Source organism: Tauraco erythrolophus, chromosome 6 (genome assembly GCF_009769465.1).
Source record: "Tauraco erythrolophus isolate bTauEry1 chromosome 6, bTauEry1.pri, whole genome shotgun sequence".
NCBI lineage: Eukaryota > Metazoa > Chordata > Aves > Musophagiformes > Musophagidae > Tauraco > Tauraco erythrolophus.
The window spans coordinates 15,571,477-15,593,594 of NC_141470.1; the positions used below are offsets into that span (position 1 = coordinate 15,571,477).

Sequence of the window (22,118 nt, forward strand, 5' to 3'; positions counted from 1 at the left end):
CTATATGAGGAAAAAAGTCAGTTACATAGCAATAAACCTTTATAGCAAAACATCACTATAGAGAAGAAACCAAAGCAAACTCAACCCCTCAAGAAGAGATACTTGCAGTATTTGTTGCTTAGTACTGACACTTCTGCAGCATAACAGCGTTACATAAAAGTTATCTGCTGCCTTACTACCTGCACAAAGTGCAAGTTTTAGGATTGTTTTCCTTTTAGACTAGAAACTCACCAATCTTCAGATGAAAGTAAAATCCAAGGAAACAAGACGTGCTATTTTAAGACTGATGAGTAATACCTGAAAATATCTGAATGATATTAAAAAAAGAAGTTAATGTTCCATTTTTCTTAAGTTTTATTTAATAAGAGATCATATTAAACATGATTCATTAAAAAGCTACAGAAGCACTGTTACTGAATAGCTGGTAGAAGTGATGTAAAAAACCCTGATATTCAGTGAACATCTGTTGCCACATACAGCAGCACACAAGTCTCTTACCTGAATTATGTAGCTTGTTACGCTGAGTCAAGGACTGCTGCAATTTATAGTCAATTGACAACATGCAAAGTAGCTTACAGTTAGATCTGCTCATTTCTGGTTTGGTTTTTTCCACCCACACCACAGCTATGTTGGCAACAAAACTTGCTAGAAATTTTAAAACTGTATTGAACACAAACTAGATTACTTGAAAAAGTAACCAGGAAGGTACGTTGTTGACTTCTTGTATTTATTCTATTACAGTTTACTAAAGCGCTATTTTAACATATTGGCATTTCGTACTTTAATGGACAAATATAAAAATCAGATTCAGCTAGAATTTAGTCAGATATTTACCATCAGGGCATAAAAAATTATTTTTTATAGCTTCATTTTAAACACAGAAAATCAGTATTTATTTAGAAGAAACTTGTGATGGATTTGTTTCCAGATAAAGGTGAGGACACACATTAGTTAGCTTAATAACCTCAAATTTAATCTTCACTATACCTGTAATTTTGGGAAATCCCCTTAGTGTTAAGCAGTGTAACACCATATAAAAGGTTTCTAATAAAGCATTTATGGAGGTAGGCAAGACAAGATTGGAAACACTGAGCAATCAGAAACAAGACAAATGTTTTAAAGTTTTGCTTAAACTTAGAAACACAGTATGGAGCAATCAGTCTGCATAATTACATATATATAGGTATACAGATGCTACATATATCAGTATATAGCTGTCCAACTGTAGAGGTGCAAATAAACAGGACATCTAACTTCAAAACTGCCACATTTTACAGGATTACCTTGACACTTTAGGCTATCTCACCATTTGGCCGTTTTGTTGATCAAAGCAAAGCCACATCAAAAATTCAAAACCAAACCATTTTAACTTAGAATTTCAGAAGACGCTGTAAGATCAGAAGCACTTGATCTACTGCTAAGAGAGCTACATACATCTAGTCTTGTCTTCTTGGGACTGTCAGTCCTCAAAGCAAGCATTCTGCTTCTGCTGCCCTTGTGTGGGGCTGCAACAATGCTGTATTCCGCATCCTCCATCCCACGCCAGCTTCGGGCTTCATCAGAAATGCAGCCAAGAGGTAGAACATCTACTAGAACTGGCAGACAGGCATGTATTCAACAAACAAGCTACATTATTTTCTTTAGGGGAACCTAGGTCCATCACTGTCATAAACAGTTATTGACTCATCAGCAGGGTGGGATGTTGAACACAGTAACTGAACCCAAGTCTGGATATTTTTCTGTCCTGTCAATCCACCTTGTGCTTTTTTTTTTTTTTTTTAATTTAAAGAAAGAATCCTGTGCCTCCACCAATTAGCCACCCATTATAATTCCCTCCAGATTAACTTAGTTTTTGGAAGATTACAGGACTGTCAAGAGAAGGAAGCTTTGTATCTACAGAAGAGCTGAGTCAGAGATTAGAAACTTTTTTCAATTCACAATTTGGTGAGCCCCTTTCCTTTGTCTAAGCACTGAACAAGTGCATATTTCTACTGTGAAGCATTTTTAGAGAAGTGCTTTTATAGATGGAACTTGCACAGTAATAAGGGAGAAAAATGATGACATACAGATAATGCACATCCATTTTTCAAAATCAGTTTTATCTTTAATTGTTACATTTCAAAGTGGATATATGAAAGTTAGTCATCTAGCAACTGTATACCTCTTAAGGAGATGAGTACAGAATCACAGATAAAAAAATACACCTAACTCCCAAGATGACAAGTGCTAGAGAAAATACGTGCTTTACACCATCAATCCAGACAAATGCAGAAAGATTTTTATAATAAATATTTCATCATATACTAACTCCTGAGACTTTACCCATGAAAAGAAAGGGAAAAGATTTTTTTTTTTTAAGAGATATCATACACATACAATATATTGAGCTTTTAAAGCAAAACACAACAAAATGTCAACACTGTCTTGATATGCACTGCATTTGAGTTTATCTACATCACAGTACTTTAAGTATGCAGCTCAAGGAGTCAGTGTCCATTTAAGTTTTGCCTTAAATCTGCAAACGTCACTTGACATGCAAGCATCTTGAAAGTACAAGTGCAAGAAACCAAATGATGAATACAGCCAATCAGGATTTCATTCTCCCATATGAAAACTACACTGCAAGATTTAGATTTCCAGTACCTAGGATAAGTCAGCAGAAAATTCAGGTATATTTACAAAAGGTCTTTACATAAAGTGATTAGTGAGTTGTATGTAATTACTGTGTTCCCAGGTACTTTTAACCACATAAATAGTAGAGAGAAATATATAGTTAAAAATCACCATAAAGTCACAACTGTAAATAAAGTACCACAGTGGCAACTCCAGATATCTTAGGGTTTGTTTTCTTTTCAGTTTTGTTAGTAAAAGCCATTTGAAAATGTAAGATTTTAGCTTTTGGTTAACTAATCTTTCTGAATTGCTTCCACTCCAGTACATTTCTTCAAAACTCAAAATTTATTTTTTGTTTAAATCAATAACGAACCATTCAAGAAAACCCTTCTGAATTGGCAGGATCAGGAAGACGTAGGTCAGCTCTTTCAATTAGTCCACTTTACTTTCCTGGAGTTATTTTACTGAGACACAATTAACTCAGCACAACATGACGGTCAAAGACGGATTTGCGTTGCTCTTGGACCTGTAACTTCCAACGCTGCTGGGCATACTCCACTTTGTTCAATACGTTGGCGCGGCTCCGAGAACGAGCCAGCACATCATGAGCATTTGCAAAAGGCTGGTGATCCTGGAATGGCAAAAATCATTAGTTAGATCTCAACAGTTCCACTGAGCAAGTACATTAGTCTTTTTTGTCATTACAGTCCAAAGGATGTGGGGTTTTTTTGTTTGCTTGTTTTTTGGGTTATTTTTTGTGGTCTTTGTTTTGTTTTTTTAAGGTAAATGAGCTGTTTCGATGAGCTGGTCAGTAATAATGACTAAACAGATTTTTGAATAGTTAGAACTGTACTTCAATTCCTCGTTCAAAGTAACTTCCACAGGTTTCCCAAATACACCAAACTTCACTGTAGTGTCAAACAATTATTTGCTGCCCAGAGACATCACGGTGGGCTGCAAGGCTTGCAAGTTCAGAACCACAGCCTGGCCTCCATTTCTGGTGGGACAGAAGCCTAGAACAGACCCAGGCCCTGGGAGCCCCCTGTTACTGTCATGAATGCACTTCACTTTAAAACAGAGTTAGAGAGTCAGTTCTCTGCAGCTTTTGGTCACTTATCATCTGGCAGTTCAGATGTTCACACACAGCTTCTATATAAAGCAACACACTCTGATGTTTACTAAACTAAACCTATTGTACCGAGCTGTCTAAAAGCACAGTGTCAATACAGCTGTTTAAGTGACAGAGCTCAACAATAACTGAGTGCTTGTTTAATATTTACTCTGTTTTCTAAGAGTTCCTGCAAAGCTTTACTTTCTTCCAGTAAACATAATTGAGTTATAAACAGTAAGAGTTGGAACTGAACTTCTTACTTGGCTATCAAACTGTTTCAGACAAAGTCATGTTGCTAAAGCTATGTCAGAAAGCATCATATATACAATGCATAATGAAAAATAATGTAATTATGTGCTGTATTAAATAACTGGTTTTGTATGTCTAACTTCACATTCCTTTTTTTTTTCTCAGAACACTTCTGAAGACATTTACATTAATGGATACTTTATTTGCGACATGACTGTGTAGAGCAGCTTAAATGCTAATTCTTAGTAGTACAGAGATTATCATTAGTGATACCCATTGAAGTGATGCTTACAAGTCCCAAAGCCACACATGAGCCTCACTGGGCTAAAAAATATGCTCATAAAGACCAAGAGACCTGACCCTGACCCAAAGAGCTATAATCTCACCATAAAAATTTATGCAGTTGGATACACCTACAATTTGCAGTTAACAGATGACAAATCACTTAATTCACAACAAAATCACAATAGCAACACATTTATACCATAAAATAGATGGTGGAAGGGAGACTGCAGGACGAGCTAGATGGTACTGGCTTTCTTTCCTGATAAACAACAATCTCAGCTCAAAGGCTAGCTACTGTTGATTTCTATGTAGACAACAAAGGGGGGAAAAAGAATTTCAGAGGAAAGAGGTCTGTGGAAGTGGCTTACATTCATCAGTTGCCACTGCCATCAACAGGTAACAAGAAAAAGCAAACATACTGGCTTGAAATTCATCAACAAAATTGATGCACATGGTATTTCCAAAGTGTGACAAAGATCAATAACTCAAGAACTTGCAAGAAGGAAGGCAAGGCTGGGGCTAGGTCGTGAGGGACCTTGAAGTATTTCACATTCACTGTCACAGAAGGAGCATAAACAGGAAAGGAGCAACCTGAACTAAGCAAGGACCTGAAGTGCTTTTAGTTCCAAGCACTACTGCAGATATAAGCACTCCTGACTCCACAAGCACAGGTAGTGGTCACAGTAGCAGATACAGCGAAACATGAAAATGGTTAAGATGGAACCAGAATTTAAGGTAAATTTATTCTGCAGTTAACCTGAGCTCTGCCAAGGGACTTATTTTACTTCTTCCATGTACAATCAGAAGACTGTAACCCAAATTGAGAGGTATTAATATAATTTATGCAAGGTATAAAATAAAAATATTTTGTCTGAGGTATATAACATACAGCATAAGTTCATTTAATTCAAGTAGCAATTTGCTATAAGAATGAAGACGGAAAAAGAGTCATTCAAATCCCTCCTTTCCAGAAAAAAAAAAACAATCCCAAATATCCTCCTAGAAGTGACTAGACAAATCTTAAGATATCACTACAAAGACATTCGGAGTACCTCTCTATGTAACACACAGTAAGTGCAGAAGCAGTGGGACATAATAGCAATAGTACACCTCTGTCCAAAGAACCTTCACTCCAGACAGCGTTAGCTCAAACTCGTGTCACAATCCCACATTTTGGCATCAAATCAAGGCAAACAAAGAAGGCACAGCTGATAAAAGCTATTACCTAGGAAAACGTTTGATTCTGAATACTTAATATCCCCCCCTGCAGAACAGAAACACCTTTTTAAGTCAAGATGGCTGATGTGGACACTACTGATGAAAAAAATGGCAGAATTAAATATGCTTTTCCTCAGTTTACCAGCAATGACAGTTGTCACTCCACAACCAAAAACAACCTGGAGAAGCTGAGTGCAACTCACATGAAAATCCACAGATACACAGCATAACAGAGCATAGCTTTTACCAGCTCTGATACCTTCACATCTATGAAGCCACTGAAGAGACAGGCAGTTAGAACTACAGGGCTTTTAAACAGATTTTAAAAAGTGTTGCCATCATAATTTTGTTTCACCAAGAACAAACTTATTTATCTCCTTCTATTAACTTCCTATTTATTTGAAGATTCTATTGTAAGACCCTAATAAATGTTGTAAGTCTTTTTGACTAGCTCCCATTACTTCAATAGCAATAAAACGCTCGTGTCTGCTGAAAGGCTTAGGTTAAGCAGACAGTAATCTTCCTGTTTCATACTCTGGGTTTCACTTCAGAAATTCTTTCTAAGGTTACACCACACCTGAGGCATAGTTTATCAATAAAAGCAGTGCTGCCTGAGGGCTCAATATAGAAAATATATTGATGCTGATACTTCAGAATTGTTTTATCAGTTTGTGTGGTTCAACACTGACACTTTACCACCAATCCAGCTGCCATTTTAGAAAACTTTCCTCACAGTACTTCATAGTGGTACTTCTCCCAAGCATGCAGATTCATCAGGTTCAGATGCACACAGATTTGTCAGATGCAGAGCCATAGCCTGTATTTTTATACTATTCTAAGCTCTCCTTGAATACACTGATGACCTACTCCCACCAACCAGTATTCCTTACCCACACTGACCAGGTACCGAAGTGTCTTACTCTTTCTAATACAAGGCTTCATAAGGTCTTCTATTTCCTTCTTGTAAGGGTACTAAAGACAATTTTGATCCATTTTTTATTAAAAGTCAGAAACACTGTGTTGGAGATTGGGAAGGCCAGTAATGACAGGAAACAGAGTCACTAATGGACTACTCCCCTTTTCCTCCCAAAAAAAAGGCTGTTCTGTTGGAATCTATTGTCACATTCTGGTTTCTAGCTGTAATACTAAGAAATTATTTCAGTATCAATCACTATTTACTTCATTATAATTATTTCTTCTTGAATTTTTAGCATCAACAAATTCAAACTGGAGCAATAGAAAATGCAATCCCTCTACTTTCTTTTGTAGAGAGAAATCTAAGCAGTAAGCAATTTGTGTAAATGTGATCACTAGCAAGACTGCACGGATAATTAACACTTAAAAAGTTGTACCTCCTACATACGCTCACCTCCATTTCTACTGTTTCTTCTCTGAGAAAATAATCTGCTTCTAGAGCTGGTATAACTGAAGAAGTCCTTATCTTACTACTTTCTAGCTCACTGAAAATGAAAAAAGTGGCTTCACAGAAGTCATCACACCGCTTTCTTTTTCTCTCCCTTCAGGAGAAGTATTTACACTGCCTGGAAAAAAAGCTGCTCATCTCAACAGCTATTTAATAACTAACCATCCCAATCTTCACATTAATCCACATACACAAGCACTCTGGTGAACTCACCCCAATGTCTTCATCACTTTGTATGAGCTGTGAATGTCCAAAGAGGCGTCTCTTCAGTATAGGTTCCACCAGTGTAAGGTACACCATGTACAGAAGAAGCAAGCCCAAAATAGACAAGTATATGATGATTGTAACCTACAAAAATAAACACAGTTTGTGCCAGAATTGTGATATTTCCCCCACAATCTCTCAGCAGGCAGCAAGGAACAAAAGAAAAGCACAAGCAAGCTTTGTCGATCTTGGAAGTGTCACCAGATGACTTAAAATCCATGAACACAGAAAAAAAACACCAAACTACCATCTGGTATTAGAAGGGTTTAGGGCAGACAGGTGTTAGCTTTGAACAGTTTCTCTTAACGAGGTCTTGCTAAAAATCTTATGCTATCCCTCTTAAAACAACTCAGTGTTATAAATCCCACCTCAGTCAAGGCAACTGTTTATTTTGGCCATTAAACTGGGGTGACAAAATTGCTCTGCATGGTCTCTATTCTCTAGCATAGATCTGCATTGAAACGGTTACTAAGAAAAATGGCAAGGCAAAAAGAAATACCTAACTTCTAAAAGACCAAAAAAAGGAGTCTGTGTTACCAAAGAAGAAAAGATGCACTGCACCATCTACTCACCCAGCCTAGGGCTCAATGGCTCCAATAGAATCATAGAATGGTTAGGGTTGGAAGGGACCTCAAAGATCATCTAGTTCCAACCCCCCTGCCATGGGCAGGGAAATCCTCCACTACACCAGGTTGCCCAAAGCCTCATCCAACCTGGCCTTGAACACCTCCAGGGATAGGGCATCCACAACTTCTCTGGGCAACCTGTTCCAGTACCTCACCACCCTCAATGTAAAGAATTTCTTCCTTATATCTAACCTAAATCTGCCCTCTTTCTGTTTAAATCTGTTGCCCCTTGTCCTATCACTACACACCCTTGTAAAAATAGGGTAAGAACGTAAAGAATACAGAAATCATCTGTTGGAGCAAACACAGAAAATTTTGCTTTTTAGCTTGCCAACGTACAAAGAAAATTTATAGCAAGTGTCCTGTATATGTATAGTAAGTGTTCAGCTGGGACAGAGTTAGTTTTTCTTTTTAGCAGCTAGAAGAGCTCTGTGTTTTTGTTTTAGTCTGGGATTTGTTATGAGAAGAATGTTGATGGCACACTGCTGTTTATAGTTGGCACTGAGTCCTCAAGGACTTTTCAGCTTGCCATGTTCTTGCCAGTGGGCAGGAGCACAACAGGCTGGGGGGGAGCATAGCCAGGACAACAGGTCTACATCTCCCCTTATGATTTGAACTTAGACTTAGGGTTGAGCACTAAACTGGCCAATGAAGTATTCCATATCATGCAACGTCATGCCCAGTATAAAGATGAGGGATGACCAGAAAGAAAGGCTTTTGCACTTTTGGGGGCTCTCGGTCTGCGACTGTCGCAGTGCTCACTCTCTCTCTCTTTTCGGGCCTCTCACTCATCTGAGATTGCAATGTCAGGATTTATCTGTTTTGGGATCATTAGTCTGGGATGGGACGGGCCTTGGTCACTGAGTGGTGAGCAATTACACTGTGCATCACTTGTCTGTATATATTATTATCATTATACATATATATGTTTGACATATACTAGATGACACCAAGCTGTGTGGTGCTGTCGACACGCTGGAAGGGAGGGATGCCATCCAGAGGGACCTCGACAGGCTGGAGAGGTGGGCCCGTGTCAACCTCATGAAGTTCAACCAGGCCAAATGCAAGGTCCTACATCTGGGTCGTGGCAATCCCAGGCACAAATACAGACTGGGTGGTGAATGGATCGAGAGCAGCCCTGAGGAGAAGGACTTGGGAGTACTGGTGGACGAGAAGCTCAATATGAGCCGGCAATGTGCTCTTGCGGCCCAGAAGGCCAACTGCATCCTGGGCTGCATCAAGAGGAGCGTGGCCAGCAGGTCGAGAGAGGTGATTCTCCCCCTCTACTCTGCCCTCGTGAGACCTCACCTGGAGTACTGCATCCAGTTCTGGAGCCCCCAACATAAGAAGGACATGGACCAGTTGGAGAGGGTCCAGAGGAGGGCCACGAAGATGATAAGAGGGCTGGAGCACCTTTCCTATGAGGACAGGCTGAAAGAGTTGGGGGTCTTCAGCCTGGAGAAGAGGAGGCTCTGGGGTGACCTTATAGTGGTCTTCCAGTACCTCAAGGGGGCCTACAGGAAAGATGGGGAGAGGCTGTTCAGGAGGGCCTGTTGTGATAGGACAAGGGGTAATGGTTTTAAAATAGAGGGAGGTAGATTCAGGTTGGATATTAGGAAAAAATTTTTTACCATGAGAGTTGTAGAACACTGGAACAGGTTGCCCAGAGAGGTGGTGGATGCTCCATCCCTGGAGACGTTCAAGGCCTGGTTGGATGAGGCCCTGAGCAACCTGATCTAGTTGGAGATATCCCTGTTCCTTGCAGGGGGGTTGGACTAGATGACCTTTGAAGGTCCCTTCCAGCCCTAACCATTCTATGATTCTATGTTTGTATATATTATTGGTAGTATTAAATTGTTCTTATTTCAACCCATGGGTCTCTTTCCCTTTTCCCCTTTCTCTTCCCCAGCCCCTGGAGGTGGGAAAGGGTGAGCAAGTGGCTGTGTGGCATTTAGTTGCCAGCTGGGCTAAACCACGACAGTAAGCAAGTAAGACAGCTGAATAACAAGAGGCCCTCTAAAATAACAGAAGCAAAGATCAAAGCTTGACAAAACGCCCTAGAACACTCAGAATTTCAGCAAGGTAAAGCTTAATCTCAAAAGTGGAGATCTTCAATAAAGGATCGCAAGGCTGCTCCTTCAGCTATAGCTTGATGCTATTGTTACTACTCAAGATAAATTGTGAGCAACTATCATGAAAAAAAGTTAAATCTTAGACTGCTTTAGAAAAATCTTCCCTTTAAAAAGAATATTTCTCTAAAAGACAATGGACATATATTTACTAATCAGTTGAAGTATTTAATATACGCCAACAGAATTATATTGTTTACCTTAATTGTGACAGAGCTTCTCTCCTCATATTTGCATTCGCAACGTAAACAGTACGCTTCTACATCAGGTCCAGGGACAGGCATAGGCTCAACCACATGAAGACAATCACTAAAGAAAGACAGAAAGTGCTCAGTCAGTTTTGAACTCGTTTTAGCTTACCTGTTTCACTGTGCATGCAGATCCAGCTGCATGAGCCAAGAAGCCAACTTTGCTTAAGTTCAGCTGTTCTAAATTACAGGTATCCAAGATTAAAAAACACACCAAAAAACCACTACTCCACAATTATTTTGCTTAAACACAAAATTCAGCTGTTGACAAGCTGCTAAACAAGTTTTAAGACCTTTTTAACTCAAGACAATGTTTTCATTTTTCTGTGGAAGTATTAAAGCTGTTAATATAACAAGTCCAAGGATTTGAATCCCAGCACAAATGCATCATTTGACACTGACATCACAGATGAAAGTAAATTCCAGCTAAATGTTTCTTTCTTCATGTACTCAAAAGAGCCTTATTCTATCCTTTCACGATCTGAAGGGTGATTAACCTCTCTTTGAAGTTAATTAACAGAAGTTCTTTTTTCTTGCCATCACAAGTTACAGGCATTAAAGGAAAAAAAAAATGTCAGACGGGTTGTTTCTCTAAGCAACAAGATAGTGAATAAACAGCATTCAGTTTTTGGCACCAGACTTGGATGTGAAAGCACAGTTTGACTTTAAAGATTACACAACATTAAGGCAGAACCATGCCAAAATGCATAGTAGACAACCTTACGGACACTCTATAGCTCAGCACTAAAATCCAGCTGCCGTGAGACAACTTTTCCACCAATAACTTATGTAATTTTGGTCTTTTTGCTGACTTAGGTAGGTTGTTCACAGTTCACATCCGAGGGTCCCTGCAGAGCACCAACAGAACAAAAATCATGTTTCACCTCTATCCTGGTTAACTCAATGTTAGCACAGTCAGAAGCAGGTAATGAAACAAAACACCTGCAGTGACAGCAGCAGCCTAGGATTCAACGCTCTGCTGGGCTAGATTAAAATGTTGCAAACACGTGGCCAGACACCAACTCATCTCTTCTGTTTTCTTTGTATTTCTTCTTCATCACTAAAACCACTGAGTGTCAAGTCCCATGCTCCAGAGGGGAGTGGAAGGCTTAGTTTTCTCATTTATTTGAAAGTAGAATTACATTCTCCTCTGCGGAGGAGTGCAGCATTCAAGCTACAAAATCAAAAATACATGCAAGTTACAATCTATGCAATTTCTGTTCATATGATTCAAAGCTTGCACCGATATGCTGCACAAGTATATTAGAAAGCTTGTATGTAGCTTAAGTACAGTAGTATGTTACTGTGAATACAACAAATATTAATATCAGCATTTTTTTCCTCTCCAGTTCAGTGTTTCAAGTTGCTAGTAAGTGTAAAATCTATCAGAACCTTAGAATTTTGATGATGTGTTTCCTTGGACTGCAATTCCATGGCAATTTTAGAGGGAAAACTGAAAAAGCTGATGTTTTTTCTAAATGACTTTCTGACTCAACCACCTCATTACCACCTCCCCCTTGCACCCACAGTAACAGCACCAAGGAAGCAGCTCTAGGCTAGTCAGAAGGGCAGCTTCTGCACAGACAAATCTCCAGTTCATTCAGCTTGTAGACAGGGTGTCCTCCCTCCCTCCCCACTGCAGCCTGCCTCTGCACACCAACACTTCCAAACTACAAAATACAAACCACCAACGCTTTCCAAGTGGGTTATTTAACCCTGCAGGGGCTTAGGCATCACTATGCTTGCCAAGTGCATTGTCCATCAGGTTAGGACTGCCTGCAATAGTTCCAAACCTGGCTCCACAAGGATGAATGCTTTTATGGGTGTCAAAGCACCCTGGCCCACATTGATGTTAGCATAATGCACTGTTTGCCAGTCCGAAGTCAAAGAACAGACCATTCCAAATGAAAGAAGTGAAGCATCTAAATAAGAGTATCATGACGCACATTACAGGCTCAACATTAAAAATTAAATTTTCATTTTATGTCTGGACAAGCCAGCAGTAAGTGGCCATTATACTGCACATCATTCATAAAGATACTAAAAATCGATCTGGCTCTTGTCTCACGAGTAAGTGATCTAAATACCTAAAGGATGGTGCACATCTGCCAGTTCTATTCAACAAGTCACTTGCACTGATGCAGAAGCCAAAGTACAGCACTAAATTTGTCGATTTTATTGCACGTAAACTAGCAATCAAACCTTTTAGAAGTGGCAAGACGACATCTCAAACAGAGGATCAAAATCGTAAAACGTTCCCAGATGGTCACTTAAGAAATTACCTCAACAAAACGAGATTTAAGATAAGAAAATAGATTTTTGAAATTTTGTATGCATCAGTATGTCACCATAAAATTAGCCAAGTCTTCAAAGATGATTTTTCCTTCAATCACTACCAATATTGATTTAAAGGGAAACAAGGTCCTTCCTGCCAGTGAGGCACACACTAGACAGTACCGACTGAAAAAAAATCCATTTTCATTTGCAGAGTGGTAACAAGCAATAAAACTAGTAACAACACTATTCTGAAACATCTGCTGCAGCTAGAATTTTCCCAGTATGTTTCATCGCTGCAACTTAATTTGTCATAGTAAGACTAATGTTAAGTTAATCATGTGGGACAAAAATAGTAATTTTGATTGGACAGTATATTTTATGTTTATTAGTTTAGATTGAAATGTACAGTGTTATTTCTCACAGTTCTCATGTAATTTAATAAGTTGAGGCACAGCTCTACACATCTGTATCACTAATTTTATTCCTACAATTATTTTTGTGGGCCTACTCAGGGGCATGAAATTTTCACAGTCAAGATGGCAACCTGCTGCTACTCATCAGACTGAAAAGTCTTTTATAAATTCTTAATGTAATTGAAGAAGAGTCAATACACCAAGAAGTATGTCACATTTTACAGGCTAACCCAAGAATCTCTGAACACTTCCAGCATCAATGTAACTCTAAAACATGTTTTATTTGTAGGATTCACATAGACAGTGATACTCAAGGTGAAGTTACACAACTTGGACAATTGGAGCTATGCCAATGTAACAAATCACTGTAATCTCCCTTTCTTTCCCAACCCCTCATCCCTGGCCACACACATCAGCCCTCAGCTTGGACAGGAATCTGACAAATGCCATAGCTGGCATATACAATACAATAGAGCATGTCGCTCTCTCTGAAAAAACATGTTGTTAGAGGCTCAGGCCATGTCATACAACTGCACTCTCCGGCTGTAATTCTGAGGAACGGAAATCTCCAGAAGCAATAGTCTCTAAATGATAGGACGAGTTTCAAGAGCGAAGAAAGAGGAGACAATACTCCTGACTCCTAGTTGCAAGGCCATGCTCCTTTGCCTTTACTCCATTTCAAACCACTGAATTCAAAGTACGACACCCTCTTCCCTTCTACTACTTCCAAGTCTAAATAAATAACTAAGCATGCAAGCAAGCAAACCAAAACAGAAGAGAGGGCAAAAAAATATGGATTTCAAGACTTGTCCCTTGCTAGAGCTGAACTCTGAAGTACTTCCAAAAGAGAAGTTCCAGTAAGCTATGCAAGAGACATAATTTCCCCCGGCACCACCATACAAGACTCACATATAATCACTATGGAACAAGACTTTAACCAGTAAGACTCATTATAATCGTTTACACCACACACACTCACCAGTCTTTCTGTGAAACGTTTTTGTTGTAAATCTGGCCTGAATGGTCTTTGTAAGGAGGGCAGATGCATTTACATCGGACATCCTCAGAATTCTGTAAAGTAAACAACATGCTCAGAACAAACTATCATCAGTAACCACAACAGGATACAGAAAGCACTCTTCACAAAACACATTAAATATTTAACACAAACTACTTGCAAGTATCTTTAGTCAGGATTTCCTTCAAGTATAAGAGCAACCTTTCAAAATTACTAAGCAAGCAGAGCAGTTTTTCAAGTAACACCATTATTTTAGATAGCAAACACATTCTTCATGAGAAAAATCTGGAATTTAAGTTTACTCTTCTTTTCAAGAAAAAACACACATTCAGAAGTTACTGATGTTGGTATACTTAACTATTCAACTTATGAGGACAGCTGTAGTGACAACCTTAAAACAAGTGAAAAAAATATTAACCCTAAATGGAAGTTGGCAAAGAAACCTCTATGGATAGTTCTGTCCTCCCTGGCCACAACAGAAACAACTATGTAAGGGAAACTACTAGGGGAGCTAGCACAACCTGTGGTCCTCTTGTGTTAAACAGCAGCAGGATACTTCAAAACAGAGAAAAAGAGTACAAAACTGGAATTCCATGTGAAGGCTAAGTAAATGTGAAAAATTACAGAAACTTGTAGAAGCAACTTTTAGAGAAAAAAAAAAAACGTTTGCCTAAGCAACAATAGATACTGCAAAAAGAAGAAAGGAGAATTCACTGTTATGGACAGTGAGAAAGAAGTAGAACCCAAAATTAACATTTAGATCACTACTGGGAAAAACGGAATTTCATAAAAAAACCACTTTGTGCAGTATATTAAAATAGGATAATTCATTCCTTTCCTAAATTGCACAAGAACAGAAAACCCTATGGAGAGAATAGAAATGGTCAGCAAGGGGCTATAGACAAAAGCATTCTCAAGCCCAAATCAGAGTAATTTATTTGAGCAAGTAATAAGAGGCAGAAAATAAACATGGCTTATCTAATGTTCAAGGCAATTTGTAACAACATTACAAAACAATGTCTTAAGAAGTAAACTTCTACACTGAACAATGAGGTCAGAGTAACACTAAGTGGGCATAGGTCAGTTGGAAAACCTTGACTGCGCTACATACCAAGTGACTTCTGGTCTCGCCGTCGAAAAGTCAAGTAGCTAAGTACCATCAAAAAGGAGAAAATTCAGACACACGGGTACTCTGACAACTAGTCAGGAGAGACTTTCACTACTAGGAGACATGACGCTCTCAGCCAGTCCCAGAGGTACTAAGATGACAGTCCCGAACGTGAAGCCAGAAGGAGCACGGGCGGAGTGCCTGCAGCCGCCGGCGCCAGGCAAGGCAGCGGGAGCTGGCAGAGCCACCACACACCCAGCGAGAAGAGCTCCCGCCGAAAGCGGAGCACCGCGCCGAAGGCCAGGCGGGACGCGGGGTAGACCCGGCCCCGGCCCCGGCCCAGGCAGCCACAAGAACAGCAGCTCCATCTCCAGCAACGCCCTGCCACCGAATACGGGACAGCGTCCCCGGGCACCACGTCAAAACTACATAAATTCCTACAAACTTAAGGCTGGCGCCGAAACCGGGGGCTGGCGCGGCGACGCCGGGCAGACGGGCCCCGCTCCTCCCGGCTGCCCCACGGGAAGCGCCGCGCCACCGCCCGCTCCTGGAGCCCGGGGGGCGGGGGGCGGCAGCGGCGCAGGGCAGCACCCGGCCGAAACCACCGGCTCCGGCCTCCTCCTAAAGCAGGCCGAGGCGGCGGCGGGGGAGTTGGGACCACCAGGGGAACACCGGGAGACTGGCGGGGCGGAAGGCCGCAGTACCGGGATGGAGGGTCAGGGGAGTACCGCCGGGATCCGTTCCCCCTCGCCCCGCTCACCTTGGCCTCAGCGCCCAGCCCCGCCAGAGCGGCCAGCGCCAGCAGCAAACAGAGACGCGCCCAGCCCCCGCCGCCGGCCGCCATGTCGGGCCCCGACCGCCTATCGCCGCCGCGCCGCCGCCGCCGGCCCCCCAGCGCCCGCCGCCATCACTTCCGTCTTCCGCCCGCCTCACGTCAGGCGGCGTCCGCCCGCGACGGCGGCCCCGGCGGGAACGGCGGCGCCGCCGGATGGTTCCGGGGCGAGAGGGCGTGTCCGCCCGTTCCCCGGGCCCCACGCGGGCAGGGCCTGCTGTCCCGGCGGGAGCGAGCGTCCGGGGGCGGCCGTCCCGGCGTGACGGGCACCCGCCTGTCTCCGCCGCTCCAACGGCTCCTGCGGCAGCGTGGCGGCATCCCGAGCCCGGGTGATCCCTGGGAATGACATAACGGGGATCATCCCAGAGCGAGCGAAGCGGCCGTTGTGCACAGGGCGCCGAATGCCGCAGCGTTTTGCGTAGTGCTCGCTCGCTGCCGGGTGGGTTTGCAGAAGAAAAACGCCAAAGTATTGAAATTAATTAAAAGTTACAATAAGTAGCACTGTAAAGGAGACGTTCAAGTTGCAGATAATCCGTTTTTTTTTTCCATAACTGAACATACAAGGGCAATTTACATAAAACTTAATACATTTTATAGACAGATAGGTGGACAGACTGATGTTTCTCTGAGAACGCGTCGTGAAAATCCTGCAATGCTTCCTGTTTGCAGCGTGGTTTTTAACTACTTCCAGCCAAGAGCACTGGTCACCACCTCTGAGAGGGGAATCGACATCAGTGAGAAGCAGCATTTCCAGCCGCACACCCTTGATAGGTGGTGGATCAAGCGGTTTCCAAGTTTTCCCTACTCGGGTAGGAAAACCCAAACCCAGCCGAAGCTGCTAGGGCTGGGTCCAGCCTGACTCTTGCCTGGGAGCTGGTGCCGAGCGAGTGCTCACACCCAGCCAGGGAAACCATAGGACTCATTTCAGCTTCTCTGACACTTCACAGAGGAACAGCAGGCTGTGTGCCTTGGCCCGATAATTACCTCTCCTCTTTTTTATGCCTCTGTCTTTCTTATATCCGTTTTCTATAATAAACTGATAAGTAGTGACACTGTATGTGATCGAAAGCTACTCTTTCCCCTCTCTCCTTTCCCAACCCCTAGTAAGTAGCTGTAATTTCATAGGAACTAAAATAATCCTTTAGATATAGCATACTTTTCAATTGTGCTATATTACACTTTGTTTTAATACAGAGAGTTGTGTGATACTAACAGTTCATTAGGCATCTCAGTAAAGGAGCTTGAGTTACTATGGAAACACAAAACACCTTTATTTAAAATTCAAGGAAAATTGCCAGCAGAGTATAATGAGCATACATCAGGTTTCAGCGTTAGCCAAACAATTTGTTTAATGACTGCATCTGCAGTGGAAGTGTTTTGAAGAGTGAAGGTGGCTCTGTATCTTCCTCACCACCCACACTCATAGTCTGCAATGGGCTAATTGATTGCCGGGTTGAAAAACATGCAGAATCTTTAGGAAAAACATGGACTGAGTTTTGAGCTGAAGTAAATAACGTGCAGTTTCAGAGGCATCACTGCATGCGGAACAGCTTAGAGTAGGAAAATATTTCTAATAGATAGTCTGAGAGATTGCTTTTCTAGCACACTCAAAGAGTTCTACTACACAGGTAATAAATGCACTTTTTAGGTGGTTGGAACTGCCTTTGGGACCTTCCAGCCCAGTCTTGGAGCTTCCTCAAATCCAGAGACATCAAAAAAAAAAAAAGAAACAGGAGCTTGTGAGCCACTGGCTCTGTGTGCTGCAAGACATAAAGATTATGTCTTCTAGAAGACGAGTCCATTCTTCCCCTAGAAAACAGTAAGCAGTGATTTAGTAAGCAAAACTGCTGGATGAATTATTAAGAAAAAAGTACTGGAAATTTTTATCGTAACATATAGATTTTTTCTTTTTTTTAATTTATTTGTCAGCACACCAGGATCAGAAGCAGTACTGTTAAACTACAGATAAAAAAAAAAAAAAAGTTAAAAAATGTAAAGAAAAGGAAAAAAGTTGATAAAATGATTGCCCCGACCATAACTCTCCAGCTATCGAATCTTCCAGAAGGGCCGAAGATGGGTTTCATCTTAAAACGCACTCTTGAAGGTTTATCTGTGGAGTCTGAGCTTTAACAGCATTGCTTCCTGCACTGCTCAGTCAGTCCTTACCAGACCAACTCTCAAGTTAACGGAGCTGAGCTCTCACATCTAATTTGTTGTGTTTTTTTTTTTAAATAACATAGAATATGCTTTAAGAACAAGATTTGTTTGGAGAGTTACAACTATGCACTGGCCTATCTAAGCTAAACCTTGTGCTTTGCTGTCAGTGCACTGTGTTGAATTAGAAGTGAGGTTTTTAAAATTTGGTAGCTTCTGTCGTATTTGTCTCCATCATCAAGACTCACACAACTACTCCTCCCCAAGAGCTGCTGGCAGTCTCCTTGATCCTTCAAAGGCTCTCCTTCTGAGGCTCTGGAGAGGGCAATATCCTGGTCCCATACCATGGAGGGGGTAAGCTGTGGGGCCCAGCAAACCCGCCTGGGCTATTGGGGCACAGCCTCAGCAGTGCTGTCAGGAGCAACAGGCAAGACTGTGCAATGAAGACTGCAGCACAGGTGGTGCATCCCTAGGAGTTGAGAGGGGGGAGCTGCTCCAGGGACGTATCTTCTCTGCTCAGTCATTGTATAAAAATAGCATATAAAGAGCTTTTTATTTCCAGGTGCTGTATGTGCACAGCAGACTTCTGCTTTTCCTTTCCTGTTGCAGGAGCCTTCCCAAAGTCGCATCATCCCTGTAGCCAACAGTGCACTTAAGCCATGTCTCTGCTCCTCCTTACTGTGCTGCACTGATTCGCATGTGAATAAGAGTATTTTAAAACCTTCTCCCCATAAAATTACTTTATGCACTAAGTGGTAATAACATTGGACTCTACTGTGCTGCGTGAAATGATTTGTTGGGTTTGCTTCACACCCTGCAGCTGAATGGGCATTCACGGTCATGGGGTGGATGTTCCTCAGGGCAGGTAGGGTAGATAGTATTTACCACAATTTTAATCATCTGCATTATGATTATTTCTCACTAATGCAAATTACCATCTTTTTATGTCAGTTCAGCCTAGTCACATTCAGAACTTGCCTGCTTCCCTTCCTTTTCTCAGCTGAGAAAAATCCTTTCATTATCAACAATGATATAAAAGAAAAATCTGAAGGGATTATGTAAATAAGTAATTGAATCAGCACTTCTGCAGCCATTGCCAACATCAAAGCAATATGACATTTGCACAGAAAGAAAAACAAAGTAAAAAGAGGTTCTCTTTTGTCTATTCCCCATGTTCAGTTAAAAAAAATAAAATTAGGCAGCACTTGTTATTACAGCAGCCTTTACTTAGCAAAGAAGTGTGGGAGGCAATTAATTACAATGTCAATTGCTCTAGGCTAATGAGAAATTCACCTTTCAGCAGATCGGTCATCAGCATCCGTTTGAATACGTTCTGCCACTGGAACTGCGTCCCTTAAAATAAACAGCACAGTTTTGTCTCATGAGTTTCTGTTTTGGACCAAAAGCCCAGTGGCTGTGCTCAGGTCTAGCTGGCATTCTGGCCTCATGGTCTTTAGTCTCTGGAGAATATGAAGAGAAATCGATGCCGGGGGGTGGATGGGGTACAAAGTTTACAATAAAAGCAAGCTTTCCGAATATAGTTCAATCTCAGAGACCCATTACATTACAGTAATGCACTGTAATAGCTGGTGGCTTCCTTCCATAACTGAAGCATTATTTTGCAATCCGCTGTTAGAAGTTATGTAAAGCCTTTCACAAGAGAAATATATGCATATGGAAAGGACAGGCTAGACAAACTGTTTACCTCTGTATTTCTATATTTGTATTGATATTTATGATATGAAGCAAATGGAGGGAAGTGCTGAAAGAGCTCTGCATCTATTTTATCTTTCTGTCTCAGTGAATCCACTCTTGGCTTTTCTGCGGGCTGTAAAGAGTTCAAGGTCCCTCTCTGTTAATGCAAGGTCAGTCGGTACTCTCGTGCTCTGGAGCATTTTGTTAGTACCAGCTGGCTCCCCATGTTGCATGCATAGGGAGCACGCAGTGTTCTGCATATGGTTTCAATTAGGGACATTTGAAATGCTTTGTCAATGCGATTCCTGGTGCATGTCCCTACCTTCAGTAAAGGAGTCATGCTGCAAATACAAGAAATAGCAGCTTGGAGATCAGAAGGGGGCTTCAGCTGGTTAACCACGATCTGTAAGTCCACAACTCTGACTTCATCCCTTGCAGCATGAAGAACCGCTTCTGCATTTGTTTATTTAATCCAAAATTTATTAACGGCCTCTGTCAGGCCTGACCCAGCAGGACCTCAGGCACCCTGCGTGTGTTGCCCATGGGAGAGGCAAGGTCGGCACTGCTCCACACTATTTGTCTTGTGCTCCCTCTTCTCCCCAGGAGAGCTTTTGCCAGAGGCATGTTTGCATGGAAGCAACTACGCCCCAAAAGGACTCACAATTTCTTCCCCGTATGGAGTAATCCACTGGGATTACTGTAATAAATCTGTGCTCCCTGTTTTGTATTCAAAGGGATCAGCACTAAAAGTAAAGTCACAATGCATCCAGAACATGCTCTCCCCAGTGCCAGCCATTTTATTCCAATCTTTGGTGCAACCTGCATGGAAACACCATAGCCAGAGATATGCTAAAGGTCATGCAAGACTATGATTCTGATACAACTACAGGCCCTTTGGCAGTAAAGTTTATCGTTACTTTTCTCAAACTTGTTGCTAAGCAGAGGGGCTTTAATCAAGAACATCAAGAAGTAAACTGGGAACCCCTCCATGCGTTGGCTCCGTTTTCTTCCCTTGCCTGCTATTTTGGTCACTTTTCCAAAGCACACATCAAGCGAGCCCTGGATGGATGTGGGCCCCCTCATTCACACTTCGGTGTCGATAGGAAATGAGGAGCATACGCTCAGCATCTTGCTGGCCTGGATCAGCAGCAGCAATGCACACTGCAGAGACCTGCTTTAATTAGAAGCTCTTTACTTTGTCAGCAGACCTGGGCAAGATAAAATGAAAGCTTGGAGGCAATTAATAGAGTTTTGCTCTTTTAACGTTTTTTCAGTTAGCATTTCCTACCTTTCTCAGATCTTGGCTTACCTTTTGCAATTGATTCTACTTTCATTGGTCTGTGTGAGGTAACATTAACAATATTCTTTTTTTTAATGTTTTTTAGATATATCATCCCTTATAACTGCAAGAGCAGGAATCTCCATATTCTACTTTACCCAGGAAGCCATTCTCAACCATTGCTTATTCCTAGCAACCACAGTATGACACAAGGTATTTCTTACAAACATAAAGAAAATTCTAATAATTCTGCATATGCAGACCTACGGAGAGGAGGTAAATTTCATTCAAAGACAACGTTGTGCAAAGGGAGTCAGATACTTCAGATGACCACAGGTATTGACACTATGGCAGTATTTTGTATTCTTAGCTTGTAGGCTGTGCTGACTTACACACTGGGCTCAACCCTTTGTCTTCTGCCATTAATCATTATGGATCCCGAATTCATAGGCTGTTAAAACAGTGAAAATCAAGTGAAGTCGTCTAAGTAAACAGGGCCTTCAGTAATGGCTTTCTAACATAATGTTATTTCAGAGGGTTCTTAGAAGAAATTGTGGTTCCACCAGATGTTTTTAATGTCGGTCCTTTCTCTCTGATGTCTGTGCCCAGACGCTCACTTGGTTGGCGTAAAGTCTTGCTCCATTCAGATCAGAAGGAGTGACACCACATTCACGCAAAGGGAAGTTCTGGCCTTTGCGTTTCATTCAGATTAAACCTCCACTAGAGACAACCCAAGAGTTGGCCCTCTCGATGCTGCTGAACGGCATTGATTTTACACCACTGCCTTGTCGGAGTTGGTGCGGAAGACGCGGCGGATGCCCTACTTGCTCTGTTCCCATGACAACACTCTGCAAAGCAGCTCCCTTCGAGCTTCCCCCTGGCTGCCTCATCACATCTGACAGCCGTGCCCAGGCTCCGGCTTTCAACCCCAGACAATACCTCATCCTTCAACTAACAAAATGTTTTACAAGGAAAAAAAGGTCTATTTGAAATAGTGATGTTTTGATTGTCAGAGCACAGAGTATTAAGCTCTCCACCACCCAAACACTGGGAGGATGGCTGAGTTTGGTTTGCCCTTTTACAATGTGCACTGCTGCTCAGAAATGTAATTGGGAATGACTTTTGGTTTTGCTCCAGGGACTATGTTTTCATTGGTGCTGAGTACAGTGTGCCTGA

The 22,118-nt window shown here is 41.7% G+C and overlaps 1 protein-coding gene across 1 annotated transcript; it reads right to left on the bottom strand.

The window, feature by feature from the left end:
• Nucleotides 1-2,082: 2,082 nt before the first annotated feature.
• On the bottom strand, nt 2,083-15,826 carry TMEM9B (TMEM9 domain family member B). The gene is made up of 5 exons (XM_086613132.1): nt 15,743-15,826; nt 13,836-13,927; nt 10,119-10,227; nt 7,113-7,247; nt 2,083-3,244 (listed from the first exon to the last, which is right to left on the bottom strand). Exons 1-5 carry the CDS (start codon nt 15,824-15,826, stop codon nt 3,089-3,091), a joined length of 576 nt encoding a protein of 191 aa, XP_086469258.1. The 3' UTR covers nt 2,083-3,088.
• Nucleotides 15,827-22,118: the final 6,292 nt, after the last annotated feature.

Coding starts and splice junctions, on each gene's coding strand:
- TMEM9B (XM_086613132.1), bottom strand. CDS start 15,826: ATGGCGGCCGGCGGCGGGGGCTGGGCGCGTCTCTGTTTGCTGCTGGCG. Junction 13,928..15,742: donor GGCTGGGCGCTGAGGCCAAG/GTGAGCGGGGCG, acceptor TTTACTTTACAG/AATTCTGAGGATGTCCGATG. Junction 10,228..13,835: donor AACGTTTCACAGAAAGACTG/GTGAGTGTGTGT, acceptor GTCTTTCTTTAG/TGATTGTCTTCATGTGGTTG.